The 15,950-nt window shown below is 39.2% G+C and overlaps 1 protein-coding gene across 1 annotated transcript in view; it reads left to right on the top strand.

Moving 5' to 3' along the window:
• The window catches only part of LOC308292373 (protein NLRC3-like), a gene marked incomplete at its 3' end in the record, with an annotated part of 202,764 nt that overhangs the window by 175,405 nt on the left and 11,409 nt on the right, over window positions 1-15,950 (top strand). The window contains exons 2-3 of the mRNA XM_080734686.1: window positions 1,966-2,060; window positions 2,528-4,210. Of these exons, the coding sequence (XP_080590812.1) occupies window positions 1,966-2,060; window positions 2,528-4,210 (1,778 nt within the window). The remainder of the gene's footprint in view (window positions 1-1,965; window positions 2,061-2,527; window positions 4,211-15,950) is intronic.

Genomic DNA, 15,950 nt, shown 5'->3' with positions numbered 1-15,950 from the left:
TTGCGCCTAAAACTAAAACGTCTGCTCCATAGACGTGTCGCCATGGGAACCAAAGCGTTCAGTAAAAGAGGTGGGACCCTGTCGCCGACGGCCCTTTGCTTAACAATTTGGACCCCGTTTCCCCGTTACCCCGTTACCCCGTTTCCGCGCCTGCTATGACGCGATTGCGTCATAGCAGGCGCGGAAACGGGCTCCTTAAATTCCCCCAAATCGGCTGTGACAGGCAGATGTTGCTGGTTCACTGTGGTGTGGATATGACCCCTCATATCATTGAAAGTGGATTGACCAGGGCACTTGGAGGCACAGCAACAGTAGCTTGTAAAATTGGTTCCAAACAAGACCCAATTGGTTCTGAGATTTATTTCAAATGATGGACCGTGGAGTGGTCATTAAAAAAAAAAAATCAAACCTCGGTTCGAAGTGAAGCGGTGGACAGATAAAACCTCTATTCTGAATGTATTTTTCATCTGTTTTGATAATCTGCAATAGATACTGCATGTACAAGACAGATAAACCCTGAAGGCCAAATTATCATGTGAAGCTTGACCAATCCTCAAAGTATCCATTCATCTAACCGGGAGGGACACCACACATTTTGCTTTTTGAAAAAGCCTATTCATTCTGGACTGATATTTTACACGTACGGGACAGGAAAAACCTGTTCATTCTGGCCTGGAGTGACCATATATGGACATAAGGTAACATACTTTGTGTTTTTGAAAAACCCTGTTCATTCTGGACTGAGATCACCATATATGGTAATTAAACGGACATTCTGTGGGACAGGAAAAACCTGTTCATTCTGGCCTGGAGTGACCATATATGGACATAAGGTAACATACTTTGTGTTTTTGAAAAACCCTGTTCATTCTGGACTGACATCACCATATATGGTAATTAAACGGACATTCTGTTTTTGAAAAAGCCTGTTCATTCTGGACTGAAATTACCATATATGGGCGTGATACACACAAAGCCATTCATTGGAAGCGGTTTTCACCACTTCAAAAAGAAATGGAAAGATGCACCCAAACATGACTGGACCTGTGAGGGGAAAACAGTCGGCATCATTCACCTGATAAATGTATAAACATTTGTATGATTCCAGAAGTCACAGAGCAGAGTCTCCAACACCCAGCTGTGTGTCTATAAAGAGTGACTGGTCTAAAGATTTTCCTCCCCACTTCAGTGAACCTGGACCTCCACACACACAGTATGTCAATCCTCCTATACAATATATAACACTATAACATGACAAAGTGATCTCATGTATGTGTAAACTACAAAACAATACATTAATAACAGTGTGTCCTCCCTGTTGAATCTGTATCTATATTCAGTTACTATGTTTGCAGTTTGTGAATGAAGTTGTACGAATCACCATGTGGTGAAACTGCACTATATAGACTGACTGCTTGTGTACATGACCTATCTATGGATTACACTATGTTACACATGTCATGAAAACAAGCCAAAAAAAACATTTCATTCACATGATAAATGTACGTACACGTTTGTATGATTCCAGAAGTCACAGAGCAGAGTCTCCAACACCCAGCTGTGTGTCTGTGAAGAGTGACCAGTCTAAAGATTTTCCTCCCCACTTCAGTGAACCTGGACCTCCACACACACAGTATGTCAATCCTCCTATACAATATATAACATAACAATTTAGCACTACATAATATACACAATTGTGCACATGACATATGCAGTCCTTTTACAGATGACAGGTTTTGTCAAATAGATGGCTCACCTGTCAATAAGGATATAGCTTAACCAGTCGAAACAATAATTGACAAATGCACAAATGATATCTTTGTAATTTATGAATGAAAGATTTATGGACATACAATTGTTCTATGACAATAAGATTATTATTGTACATCAACACAATGCAGTGTGAACTTATCAATGTTTACTATTATAAAATAATATAATGTCTTAATGTCTCCACAGAGAGAGGGAGAGGAGTGGTTGTGTTGTGACAGAGCAGGCGTCCAAGAGATCCAGAACCACACCTGGACTGAAGACACCCAGTCACACCAGCAGTGGACACGGTAAGACTGGACACAATGTACATTAATTAACACAGTTAATAACTGAAATGTTTGAAATGACAGAAGACATTGTCAGACTAAATGTCCACAATGTGTCATCAGTATCTATGTTTAAATAATGATGCTAAACATGTATCAACTCTGTATGAAAACCAGTGATGCACTATTGTTTCTTTTACCTGTTTTTCTTATTTGTATTAACCACTTAAACCCCTTATGTTGTTTAGTGGAGACCCTCAGGGCTCTATACTAGTGTATTTTCTTTTTGCACTCAACATGAAATATCTTTGATGAAAATACAGATCAGCTTGTAAGCTTGTAGATCTGCTATTTTCTGTCAATGTTTCCCCCAGAATACAGAAGCTGGGGTTTAAGTGGTTAAATTAATGATTTGCATACACAGCTGTAAGGATGTACAGTTATACATTCAACTGAATGTTTAAAATGTCTTCATTGTCTTCTCATAGCAGGTGTCAGTCCACAGGAGGTTCTAAAGGTTTATAAGGTTGGTTTGAACCGTCTTGATCGTGTGACATACGTCACTGAAGTGCCCTCCCTCAGCAGCATCTACACAGAGCTCTACATCTCAGCGGGAGAGAGTGAAGGGGTTAATACCCAACATGAGGTCTGGCAGCTTGAGACAGCTTCCAAGAGGAAGACCCTTCATGACCAACCAATCAAATGCTGTGACATCTTTAAGCCCCTCCTCCTTGGCAGAGACAAACCCATCAGAAGAGTTCTGACCAAGGGCATCGCTGGCATTGGAAAAACATTCTCTGTGCGTAAGTTCACTCTGGACTGGGCAAGGGGTTTGGAAAATCAAGATGTCATTCTCCTGGTTCCCTTCTCATTCCGGGAGCTGAACTTGGTCAGAAATGAGCAGCACAGTCTTCTCTCACTGATCCATCGTTTCCACCCAGAATTAAAGAAGGTCACAGCAGAGCAGCTCGCTGTCTGGAAGGTTGGCTTCATCTTTGATGGTCTGGATGAAAGTAGGTTTACGCTGAAATTCGAGAACATTCGCATTGGTTCTCATGTCTTCCAAGAGAATGACATCGTTTCTGATGTCACAGTGACATCATCAGTAGACTTGCTGTTGACAAACCTCATCGAGGGGAATCTGCTCCCCTCAGCCCTCCTCTGGATAACTACCAGACCTGCAGCAGCCAATCAGATCCCTCCTGATTGTGTTGACATGGAGACAGAAGTACGAGGGTTTACGGACCCCCAGAAGGAGGAGTTCTTCACAAAGAGATTCAGTGATAAGAAGATGGCCGGCAAAATCATCTCACACATGAAGACATCAAGGAGCCTCCACATTATGTGTCACATCCCAGTCTTCTGTTCGATCACAGCTACCGTTCTGGAGGAAATGTTGAAGACAGACGAAACAGAACAGCTGCCCACGACCCAGACTGCAATGTACAGCCACTTCCTCTTGGTCCAGACAAAGCGAAAGAATCTGAAGTATGACGAGACACACGAGGCAAACACGATGCTCAAGACCCTGACTAAGATGCTAAACCACTTCCCGTTTGTCCAGACAAAGGAGAAGAAGCTCATGGAGAAGGACAGGGAGGTTCTTCTGAAGCTGGGCAAGCTGGCGTTTGAACATCTGGAGAAAGGCAGCGTCATGTTCTACCAAGAAGACCTGGAAGAGTGTGGCCTTGATGTGAAAGAAGCCTCGCTGTACTCAGGAGTGTGCACAGAGATCTTCAAAGAAGAGACTGTTCAATCTGAGAGAAAGGTCTACAGCTTTGTTCATCTGAGCATCCAGGAGTTTATGGCTGCAGTCTACCTGTTCCGCTGTTTCACACAGAAGAACATGAAGGTACTGGAGACATTCCTGGCAGAAGAAGATGAAAGGGAGAAGAGGCAACGGAGGAGAACGATGGTAGAAGAGCAATGGAGGAGAACGTTCGTAGAAGAAGAAGAAGAAGAGGGAATTACTCTGGAAGTCTTCCTGTACAGAGTCATGGTGAAATCCCAGAAGAGTAAAAATGGCCACCTGGACCTCTTTGTCCGCTTCCTTCATGGCCTCTTACTGGAGTCCAACCAGAGTCTGTTAGGAGGCCTACTGGTTCAGAAAGAGAACCGTCCAGAGACCATCCAGAGAGTCATTAACAACCTGAAGAAGATGACCACTGAAGATCACTCTCCTGAGAGAATGATCAACATCTTCCACTGTTTGATGGAAATGAACGACCACTCAGTACTTCAGGAGATCCAACAGTACCTGAAGTCAAGGGACAGACTGTCTCCATCCCACTGTTCAGCTCTGGCCGCCATGCTGCTGATGTCAGAGGAGGTTCTGGAAGAGTTGGACCTGGAGAAATACAACACATCAAAGAAGGGGCGATGGAGACTGATCCCAGCTGTGAGGAACTGCAGAAAGGCTCGGTTAGTAGTAATCATCCTAGAGTCAATCTGCCATTACAGTTAAGTTAACACTATAATTAGAAACTAAGGTTGACACAAACGTTCCAATAATACTGTCAGTGTAATAGTGACTCGTGGTATTTTGTGTACGTACAAAGTCCACAATAAAGCAGAGTAAAAACTAGAAAGATTAAATTCATGGAAATTGCAAGTGTGGTTGCAGTGACACGGGTCACGAGGAATCCACTGGGAAATAAATTATGTCATGTCATTTATATTAGATACTGTGACGTCATTTATAGATACTGTGATGTCATTTATATTAGATATTGTGATGTCATTTATATTAGATACTGTGATGTCAAGTGAAGCATGACCAAAAGCTTCACCTTTCTGTTGTTCAGTCGTCCAACCTGGATAACATTACTCAGAAAGTTTACAAAACACAGCTTCACTTTGCTGGGAAAACATTCTCTGAGTGAATACAATAGTGTGTTGCTATAGCAACCACATTAAACTAAGAGTGTAAAATCCCTGCTGGTTGAACCCACCAGACCAGTGGTTTGAACCCACTAACACTCAGTAGTGGAACCTAAATAAAAAATCATAGCCAGTGTGAAGTAGGCCTGTCCTCGACTCAGGATTTTTGAAGTCGACTTGAGTCGAGGGGTTCATTCCGACGCGTCGACGAATCGTTTTATAGTCTACTTTGTGTTAAAAAAAAAAAAAAAAAAGTGTTGCTTTAAACCACGTCAACATAATACAATAATACATTAAGATGAATTGAATACACTGTATTTTCGGTGATATCGGTGCACTAGCACAAATGTTATCTGCATAGCAGTGTACAACCATAGAGTTATAACACACCGTTAAAACAAATAAAACATCTCCGCTGTTTCAACTCTGCCCCGTCTCTCGGCAGCGTGCAGTATAGATGAGACATTCGCGAACGATTCCGCTCTCTTGAACGGCTCTTTTAAATGAACGATGGGATCCAGTCCGCAGTCGCGGGACACAGAGCACTGACAGAGTAATGAGTCAGTGTCGAGAACGGATTCATTTCAGAAACGGATCATAAACAGGCGGAGGCACAGCTCCCGCTAGAGCCAGCAGTGTGGACATGTCATGGACGCAAACACTGCGAAACACAATCATTCATCATGGATTACAACACTGGAACAATTCAGAAGCACTTTGATTAGAAAATGTAACTTGTAGCCTACACTTGTGTATGTTAATTTGACTTTAGAAGATTGTTTACTTCGTGGACGTGCGTTTGTGCTGTGGCAGGTTATTTAATATGGGATTTTGACAGCGTGCTTCCTCCTCTTAACGGAACACCGTCCCGGCTCCGAATATTTTAACGAAGCGGCGGTTCTGAACCGTTCTGGCCGTTCCGTCTCACTTTCACCCCTACGCTGGTGCTAGGGCTGTAATCTAGCCCTGTTTTAGGGATTCGAACTTCGGGGGGATTTTCCGAACGGACCATCGAACCTTCGATGGTTCGTTCGGTTCACCGAACCATCGAACGTACTGTACCTTTAACCAGCTAAAACAGTGTAGGAAATGTTTTAAATGCGCTGTTTTAACCATTGAAAACGCGTGGATGCGTGGCCGCATTAACACGTAGGCTAACACTTGGAAAATCCAACCCAATCGGAGAAAATGTTGCGCAGTTTGTTGACGAACAGGCTCAATAATAGCGGAGTTGTACGGATGATGATTAGACTTGATGCGTCGGAGCGCGCCGCGTTCGGGCTGAACTGGTCTCGATGTAACAACCCCAGAAATCGCATTATATAGATCCTTTAGGGGGTTGCAATGAAATCCATCTTTGCTCATGCTGCTTAGGATAAAGGCTGTTTAATATTTGGGTGCGTGGATGGGTGTTCGCTGTTCAGAGCACACACAAGTCTCTCTCTGCCCAGCTCAGAGTGCTGCCTCTCACTCTACTGTCTGTCATCAAGCGTGTGTCAGCGAGGCTGGTTCGCGGCCCCAAACAGGAGCGGAATTGGAGCGGAGGACGGTCCTTGATCGCTCCAAGCTGTTCTGGTGCATTTTATAACTACTTTAACGGTCACCATTAACTGTTAGTGTTTACCGGTAGGCCTAACTTATTTCGTATTTGGCTATCTCTACTACTGTGATATTCTGAATAGGCCTATCACATTCTGATAATTTTTTTTCGTGTAAAAAAAAGAAGAAAAAAAAAGAAAAAAACCTGAACCCATTAATTTCGATTGCCAACGTAACGAGCGAACGTTCGAATCCCCGAAGGTTCGCTTGCAGCCCTAGCTGGTGCGAGACAATAAATAACTGTTCGCCAATTGTTACTTCTCATTGGAAGTACATGACACCAGTCCAGCAGTGCACCGCAGTAGTAGGCTAACTGGTGATATAACAAATATATATATTTTCGCCTCGACTCAAACAATTGGCGTCGATTCCCGGGGCTTAAAACTTAGATTTTTAGAGGACAGGCCTAGTGTGAAGTGAGCGGTGCCTTTTAATTACAACGTCCATCCGTCCGGACAGACATACTCACAAAGCCAAAAGTAGGAGTAGTTAGCACCGCTCAAAAATGACCAGATCATTATTATTTTCCATGTGTGTCTTTCACTCAGCTCTTTACATTTCTGCTATATTCTTTCCTATAGGTTTGCTTCTAAATAAAGAGCCACGTCTGATTCATGACAGGCTGTGTAAAGCCTTGATTTGTGCATCTCAGGTTCATCAGATGATGAATTCCACCAAATTAAATGTGCCTTCATGTGTTCATCATTTGCATTGTTCCCTGTTTAACGCCATAAAAGACAACCTGAATATCCAACGTTAAACCAGCTTCACTGTGGTGAAAGCACTCTGTAGTTCAAAGGCATCAGATCTATAAGCTTACAATGCTTTGCATCACAACACCTTAACCGCTTGTAGATCTGCTTTATTTGGAAATCGAGTCCATCATGCAATGTCATGTAAACAACAATAAGCTTTGTGATGTGACAATAAATAATATTATATGGGTAATGATAATAATATACATTTCCTCTTAATATTCTTAAAGATAAGTTGTTTGGATCCAAAGTGTTGTGCCTGGCGGGTGAATAAAACTGCCATTACCAATGCTGTAGTAAAGCTGAATATCTCTATGGACAACTTATAAACAAACTATGTGTGTCGGTGCTCCGCCTCGAAGCCAGATCAAAGCCTGCAGCTGTGGCACAGCTTGAGGAGACAGGGATGAGAAATATAGAGACTGCAGCTTGTTTGTAAAGCTTTTACACAGTTTAGACAGTATATGCAATGTAGTTCAGTCTACATTTCACAGCTTTAACTGCTGGTTGTAATCTTTGATATAAAAAATTATATATTTTTCCGTAAAGTCATTCTGTGCTGTCAAGAGGTGTCGTCTATTCCAGGGGTTCCCAGGGCACCCCTACAAATACTTTTTTCATCCGAGGCACCCCTACATTATCTTAATGAATGTAGGGGTGCCTTTTCACTCCTTGCACCTTATATTTATGGCAAATTGTAGCGAGGAAAACATTGAGATAATGGCTATTTTGTTTAGAACTGACTGAAGATTCAAAATTCAAGTTTAAAATTATCCTAAATAGTTGTTTTTAAGTGTCCAAATAAATTCCAAATATTATCAAATTATCTCGCGGTACCCCTGGACTACAGTCACGGCACCCCAGGGTGCCCCGTCACCCACTTTGAAAACCCCTGGTCTATTCCACACTCTGCTCCGCTAAATACTGTTTATGTCTGGATAACTAGATAGGAGATATTTTATTTAACTCCCATGACAGTGAACTATGTACATACTTTGTTTTGATAATCTCTTATTTAATCTGCATTTACAGACTTGTTGGCTGTAACCTCAGACAGACAGAGGTTAAAGTTGTGGCTTCAGCTCTCAGCTCTAATCCTTCCCATTTGAGAGAATTGGACCTCAGTGAAAACGACCTGAACGACTCAGGATTAGTGGAGCTGCTCTGTGAAGGACTGAAGAGTCTGCACTGTAGGCTGGAGATTCTACGGTAAGATACATTTACCAGATTTAATGTGATCAATACTATTTTATTATGTACTGTATTGTGTGAATATAATATTAATGCTATGGTGAGAATGTATTAAGCTTGATATCATGGTAACCCAAGCCTATGTGCCCGAATAGACGTTAAAATTACCACAAACATGTTTGAAAGGGTAATATCCCTATAAGGCAAATTTATAGGCTACTTCATACTAGGGCATTCACCGAATATTCGAATATTCGAATATTCGAATACTAACGTCACTATTCGACTTGGTAAACTGAATTCGAAAATCGCTTATTTTTTTAAAATATTTTTTTTACTCTTTTTTTTTTTTTTTTAATTTCTTTTTTAAAAATTATTATCATTATTATTGTTTATTCATGGTTCATACAGCTTGGCTAGATAGGAAGTCATAAAAGATGATTTGTCAATGCCCCTGGTGGATGAATTGGTGCAGTCTATATACTGATGTCATGATGCTGATGTTGTGACCTCCCGACTTAATTTCGGTACTCAGCGGTGTCTTCTCATTCATTCATCCCGGCTTCACGTTCATATTCTCGGCTGTGAATCCAAGGAAACAGACGTCGTTTGAGTGGGAGACACGCCGACTTCCAAATGCTTGTGTGGCCGTGTATTGGGCATCAGAGAGCGGATACATATTCAGCTGGTGGACTGGGAGGCGCGCGCGCGAGACACACACACACACACACACACACACACACACACACACACACACACACACACACACACACACCTTTGCTGCGTGTATCGCTGCGGGAGAAAGCCTGCAGGCGAGGTTAATCGCTGCTAACGCATCGCCGACCGTTTTAAAGAGAAAAGAGGAGCTTAAACACAACTTTGCTAATTGCTAGTGTTCCGTGTTGATATGTTTTCATTTTCCACGACGAGTTGTGACTGCGTGATGACATGCAGCAAGGGAGGCGGCACGTCTATAATGTGAGCTTGTAGATTAAATGTTTTTGACAGAGCTCGAGCCAAGCGTTTGTGAGTGTGAGTGAGAGAGAAGAGACCCCGGCCCGCTGGTGCTGCTGCCTGCTGGAGCTGCTACTCACTGGACCTCCAGTCATTCAGTGTAGTCAGAATTATGTATCCGCCCTGCAATGCTCATTCATCGGCCACAAACGTCGTCATGCCACGGACCTCCAATATTTACAAGCGACTTGGGCACTAGCCGTTAAGAAAGTATGAATGAACTTCCCCCGAACCTAAATAATTTCGGGTCGGGGCGTCCTCCCGAACCGAAATTATAACGGTATGGATCGACCCTAACTGCCTGTTGATGATTATAGATTTGTTTGAACAGTCATTTTTTATTATTATTTCCACCAGCTCACGGTGCGAGCCGCGGCGTTGTGAGCTTGTAGATCTGCTGTTTTCACTAGTTTGGGTCCTGGGCGATTGTCTAATTTCTATTTTGGGTCACGGGCTAAACTGTTTGGTAATGTGAACCGCTGGGTTAAAGTCTTTTTATTTTAGAGCATGAAAGAGAAACTGATTAGAAACTGTTGCGCTGTGATGCAGGCAAACTATACAGCTGTCAAATGTACTGTTCCAGGGGAAGCACTGAGCGCACCCATACTTGCTGGTCGCTTAGTCCAATCAGGTCGCGGCTCATTTGTAAATGCCACGGTCAATAGCCAATCGTATTTCACTAACCTTCAGGTCTGTCCCGCCTCCAGTGGTTAACCCTCACTCGCATGTTGTGTTCAAGACTTGAAACAGCGCATCAATGATTGAGAGGCAGAGAATGACTCGTTTTTATTGGATGAAAAAATATATATATAATTCCCGTCGAATTCCGACTATTCGAATACTTTGAGGTCGAATAATTCGAATTCAAAAAATCACTATTCGTGAATGCCCTACTTCATACGGGATTGCGCATCGAAAAAGGCTGATCTACAAGCTCACAGCAGGTCGAGGACGCAATGCTTGTGAGCTGGAAATGAACGATAATATAAATAATAAGAAAATGTTTTTTGTTTGTGGTGATACTAACATTGATTTACTTTCTGAGAACAACACAACCACAGAGTTTATTAACTCTGTGTACAGTATGAGTTTGTATCCCACCATCATAAGACCAACTAGAATAACACCACATAGCGCTACATTAATTGATAATATATTTACTAACGTTATAGATAGAAAAATAATAAGTGGAATAATTATAAATGATGCAACTGACCACCTGCCAGTCTTTGCAGTCATTAAGGGCGGTATCAGGACCAACAAAGATGCAGAAGTACACATATTAAGTAGAAATAAAACACATGAGGCAATTATGTCTCTTAAAAAAGATTTAACAGAACAGGACTGGGAAAATGTATATGTAGAAGATGTGAATGTATCATAATTCTTTTTTATCCATATTAACTGCCCTCTACGATAAGAACTGCCCTCTAGTGAAGAAAACAATTAAACGGAAATTTAGTGAGAAACCGTGGATAACTAAAGGGATACAAAAAGCATGTAAGAAGAAGAACGCACTTTACAAAGAATTCCTAAAAAAGAGGACAACAGAGGCTGAACACAGTTATAAATTATATAAAAACAAACTTATAGGAATTATGAGAAGCAGTAAAAGAGCCTATTATAGTAAAGTACTGGAGGAAAACAAGAGTAATATTAGAAATACATGGAAGGTACTGAATGGCATTATAAAAAAAAGGTGCAGGTAAAGTAGGATATCCAAATTATTTTCGGACAATTAATAAAATAACTATTGATGAAATGAGTCAAGTGGCAGATGAATTTAATACATTCTTTGTTAATGTTGGTCCTGATTTGGCTAATAAGATTCCAAAGACTGGTTATGATAACAAGGTAGAAGGGAAAACTAAAAAGATGTCTAACTCTATGCTTTTGAAGGGAACAAATGAAAAAGAAATAATTGACATTGTCAACAATTGTAAGGCCAAGACATCCTTGGATTGTAATGGCATTGACATGGCATTTGTAAAGAGTATTGTTGAATGTGTGTCGAAACCTCTTGCATATATCTGTAACCAATCACTAAAAACAGGAATATTTCCTAACAAGATGAAGATTGCAAAATTTATACCTATATATAAGGCTGGCGATAAACATGAATTAACAAATTACAGACCAGTTTCCCTCCTTCCACAGTTTTCTAAAATACTGGAGAAAGTTTTTTACAAGAGGCTAGATGAGTTTATTTCCAAAAACAAAATATTATGTGAACAACAATACGGTTTTAGGGCTAATAGGACAACAACACACGCATTAATAGATTTTGTGGAAACAGTAACCAAGGCATTAGTAGATAAAGAGTATGCAATTGGAGTATTTCTAGACCTCAGTAAAGCTTTTGATACTGTAAATCATGACTTGTTAATAAAAAAATTAGAGAGGTGTGGAATTAGAGGGGTAGCGCTGGACTGGGTAAGTAGTTATTTGCATAGTAGAAACCAATATGTACAAATAAATGACTGTAAATCGCAGAATTTGACTGTTAAATATGGAGTTCCTCAGGGTTCTGTGTTGGGCCCTTTGCTCTTCATCTTGTACGTTAACGATCTATGTGAGGTTTCGGGACTAATGAAAACAATAGTCTTTGCAGATGATACAAACTTGATCTGTTGCGGAGAAAACTTGGAACAACTTCTGGATACAGTGGAGCAGGAACTGAAGACATTAAAGATTTGGTTTGATTCTAACGAATTAACGCTAAATTTAAGTAAAACAAAGTATATAATATTTGGTAATCGTAGAATAAATAATATAAAAAAACTAACAATAAATGAAATAGAAATTGAAGAAGTAACTGAGGTCAAATTTCTTGGAGTAATTATAGATAATAAAATATGCTGGAAGCCACATATAAATTATATAAAAACTAAAATAGCCAAGTCAATTGCAATATTATACAAGGTTAAAGATTATTTAAATAAAACTGCATTATATCTGTTATATTGTTCCTTTATACTACCATACATAACTTACTGTATGGAGGTGTGGGGAAACACATATATAACAAATACTTACTCAATATTTATACTTCAAAAAAGAGCTATACGAATTATAAATAAAACTAATTATAGAGAACCAACTAATAAACTCTTTATCCAATTAAAAACTCTAAAATTCAAAGATCTGGTTGACCTGAAAACAGCTCATATAATGTACAAAGCAGAAAATAAAACATTGCCGCACAACATCCAAAAGTTGTTCCAAGGGAGGGAGTGTCATTATGATTTGAGAGGTATATGTATGTTTGAACATCCATTTGTGAGGATCAATGCAAAACAACACTGTATATCAGCAAAAGGGGTTATTCTATGGAATAATCTAAGAGACGAACTGAAACAGTGTATCATGGAACAGGTTTAAGAAAATGTATAAAATAGACATAATAAATAGATATCAGTTAGAATAGAAATGTACAGCAGATCTGGTTCAGATCTGGATTGTTTTGACTAGTAAGCCTGATTGATTGTTTATTTTTGCTTTATTTTTTCTAATTCAAGTGTATAAACACTGGGGCGGAAAACCATAATACTAACAACTGTAAGATATTTATGTTAGAAAATGCAGGGGTAGGACTAGATAAGTTGCACAAACTTCTTCCTACTCCTTTTTCGAATATGGATTATAATTCAAGGAAGATATGAAATTTTGGGTGTTATTCTTTTTTATTTTTTAAAAAATCTAATTCTTCCTTTTATTTTATTTGTCTTTTTGAATATTTTAATTTGTTCGAAATAAATAAATAAATGAATGAAAAATGAAATGAAAAAGCTTGTAGATCGGCTATTTTCGATGTGTGACCCTAAGGGGGTCCCCGAATTAATTTGGGGAGTCCCCAGACGATTAGCTTATTGTGCAACAGTATACAGTAGGTTGCGTTTCAGTTTGTCCTTTTTCCTAAAGTCATGTTCCTCTGCCGTGTCTGCCGAAGATTTAGTTCCAAAATCAACCACCAGGTGGAGCAGTTGAGTAAGAGCAATGTTAATAGGGTCTGTAATTAGTTATTTTTTGTATTTATTTTCTGTGAGTTATTTTTGCTCTCAAATTGTAATTATTTGTTTTAATGTAAATACAATTGGCTTGCTTAAATTGAGATTGTTTGTGTATATTGTTGAAATCAGAGCCAAATTAATCCACAACCCCCCAAAATCAACTGAGCTTAAAATAAAGGGATGAGCCCTGGCCCCCAAATACCGTAAGTATTATATTATAATAACAGGGCTTTACACATAAATGATGTTGCATCAGTGGTGTAAAGTAACTAAGTATTTGTACTTAAGTACAATTTTGAGGTATCTGTACTTTACTTGAGTATTTCCAATTTCTAATACTTTTACTTCTACTCCACAACATATTGTACTTTTACTTTGCTACATGTTTTGAAAACCTTAGCTACTAGTTACTTTGCAGTATATACATTATAATATATATATAAAAAAAAACATATATTAACCACTTTGTCTTTAGCCTTATTTTATCCCTTGGCTATTTGAAAATAGCCGATCTACAAGCTCACAACGCGTCGCGATGCGACACATTGTAAGCTTGTAGATCTGCTATTTTCAAACATTTTTTACTTTTACTTTTGGCACTTTAAGTACATTTTGATGCCAATACTTTCATACTTTTACTCAAGTACATTTTGTAACGAAGTATTTCTATATTGCTGTATTGATACTTTTACTTAAAGGGATATAGCTTGATTGAATATTTAGATAGTTGATGTAAATGTTACCAGGCCCTCCAGGCACAGGGCCTCAGTCTGTGGCCACAGTCCTGGCCACCTTATAATGTAAGTATTATAGTAGTTCCATTTCCACAGACCACAAATATAAAATTAACAACACCAGGGCTTTACACATAAATGATGTTGCATTATAGTTAAAGTACCAAAAGTAAAATTAGGCAGGATGTCCCATTTCAAGTTTTCAAACATGGAAATTATTTGAAAATAGCCGATCTACAAGCTCACAATGCGCCGCTTTTGCAAAGCATTGTGAGCTTGCAGATCGGCTATTTTCAAATGGGCAAAATGTATAGGGCTGAAGAGATTAATGTAGGCCTATGTTTTATGATAATATTCTAAATCTACAAAGTAACTAGTAACTAAAGTTGTACAAATATAATAGAGTAAAAGTAAAAGTAGGTTACAATGTTTGCCTCTGACTGTACTTGAGTATTTCCAATTTCCTATACTTTTACTCCACTAAAGTACAAATACCTCAAAAATATACTTACTTATAAGTACAGTACTTAAGTGAATGTACGTAGTGCATACTTTACATCACCATGTGTCATTGTTTGTGATCTGACCAACCTGTGTGACACAGTGGCTCACCATGCAAGGCATTCGACTGGTGATCCATTTTGCATCTTGTTCGTGGGTTCGAATCTCACCGTAGCCACTATTCAGTGATTTTGTTGACTGAGGCTAAATTAGTTCAATACATTATAAACTGTTCCTATAGTCTCGAGTTTGATAGAGAAAGAGAATTGTGTCTATAATGTGTGTCTATAATGTTTCATGAAACATGATTATAGATGTTTATAATTGAGAACTGGCTGTGGGTCTAAAATGGATAATTATCAATTTGCTATTATATTATAAGTATTTCCATTTCCACAGACCACAAATAGAAAATAAACAACACCAGGGCCTTACAAGTAGAAGTCCTGTATTCATGTACCTAAAGTACCAAAAGTACTCATTATGCAGAATGGGTGATTTGAAGTTATCAAAATTGTATAAAAATCTTTTGAAAATAGACAACCTACAAGCTCACAACGCTGTGTGTAAGCTTGTAGATCTGCTATTTTCAAACATTTTGCACTTTACATTTTGAAGCCAACACATTCATACTTTTAGTCAAATACATTTTGAATTCTGGACTTTTACTTTCTATATTGCAGAATTGATACCTGCAAAATAGAAAGTCTCTCAGCTAAGGAAAGGGGACCGTGCTTCATCTCTCTCTCACCCCCAACCCCCCTCTATGTATGTATGACTCTCTGTATAAACTGTCTCGCATAGGGGGTTGTGTGGGTAATCCTTGGTTGGCTCTTGGAACCAAACAGGTCTATCCACTACCTTGCATATTGGGGGTTGGGGAACCTTTAGGCACATTGTTTATACAGCCAACTGAAAAGTCACTTACAGGTAGCTGCAACTACAAAAATAAAATCCAAAAGCCTATCCTTACCTCCCCATGACCTTTCTACTGTAATTATCATTTATTTTTTTGGCAGAAATACTGCCATGTAGATGTACTCTGTTACAAGTAGAAGTCCTGTATTCAAAATGTACTCAAGTAAAAGTACAAAAGTATTGGTCAAAATATACTTAAAGTATCAAAATTGCATAAAGATCTTTTGAAAATAGACGTAAATCGCTCTTGATTTAGAGTGTCTGCTAAATGCCTACATTTTGAATTGTTGTTTTTGACAAAAAATAAAA

Source organism: Nannobrachium achirus, assembly GCF_963921795.1.
Source record: "Nannobrachium achirus genome assembly, chromosome: 10".
In the NCBI taxonomy this organism is placed as follows: Eukaryota; Metazoa; Chordata; class Actinopteri; order Myctophiformes; family Myctophidae; genus Nannobrachium; species Nannobrachium achirus.
Note: the sequence above shows the minus strand (reverse complement) of the source record. Positions and strands in the feature narration are given on the sequence as shown.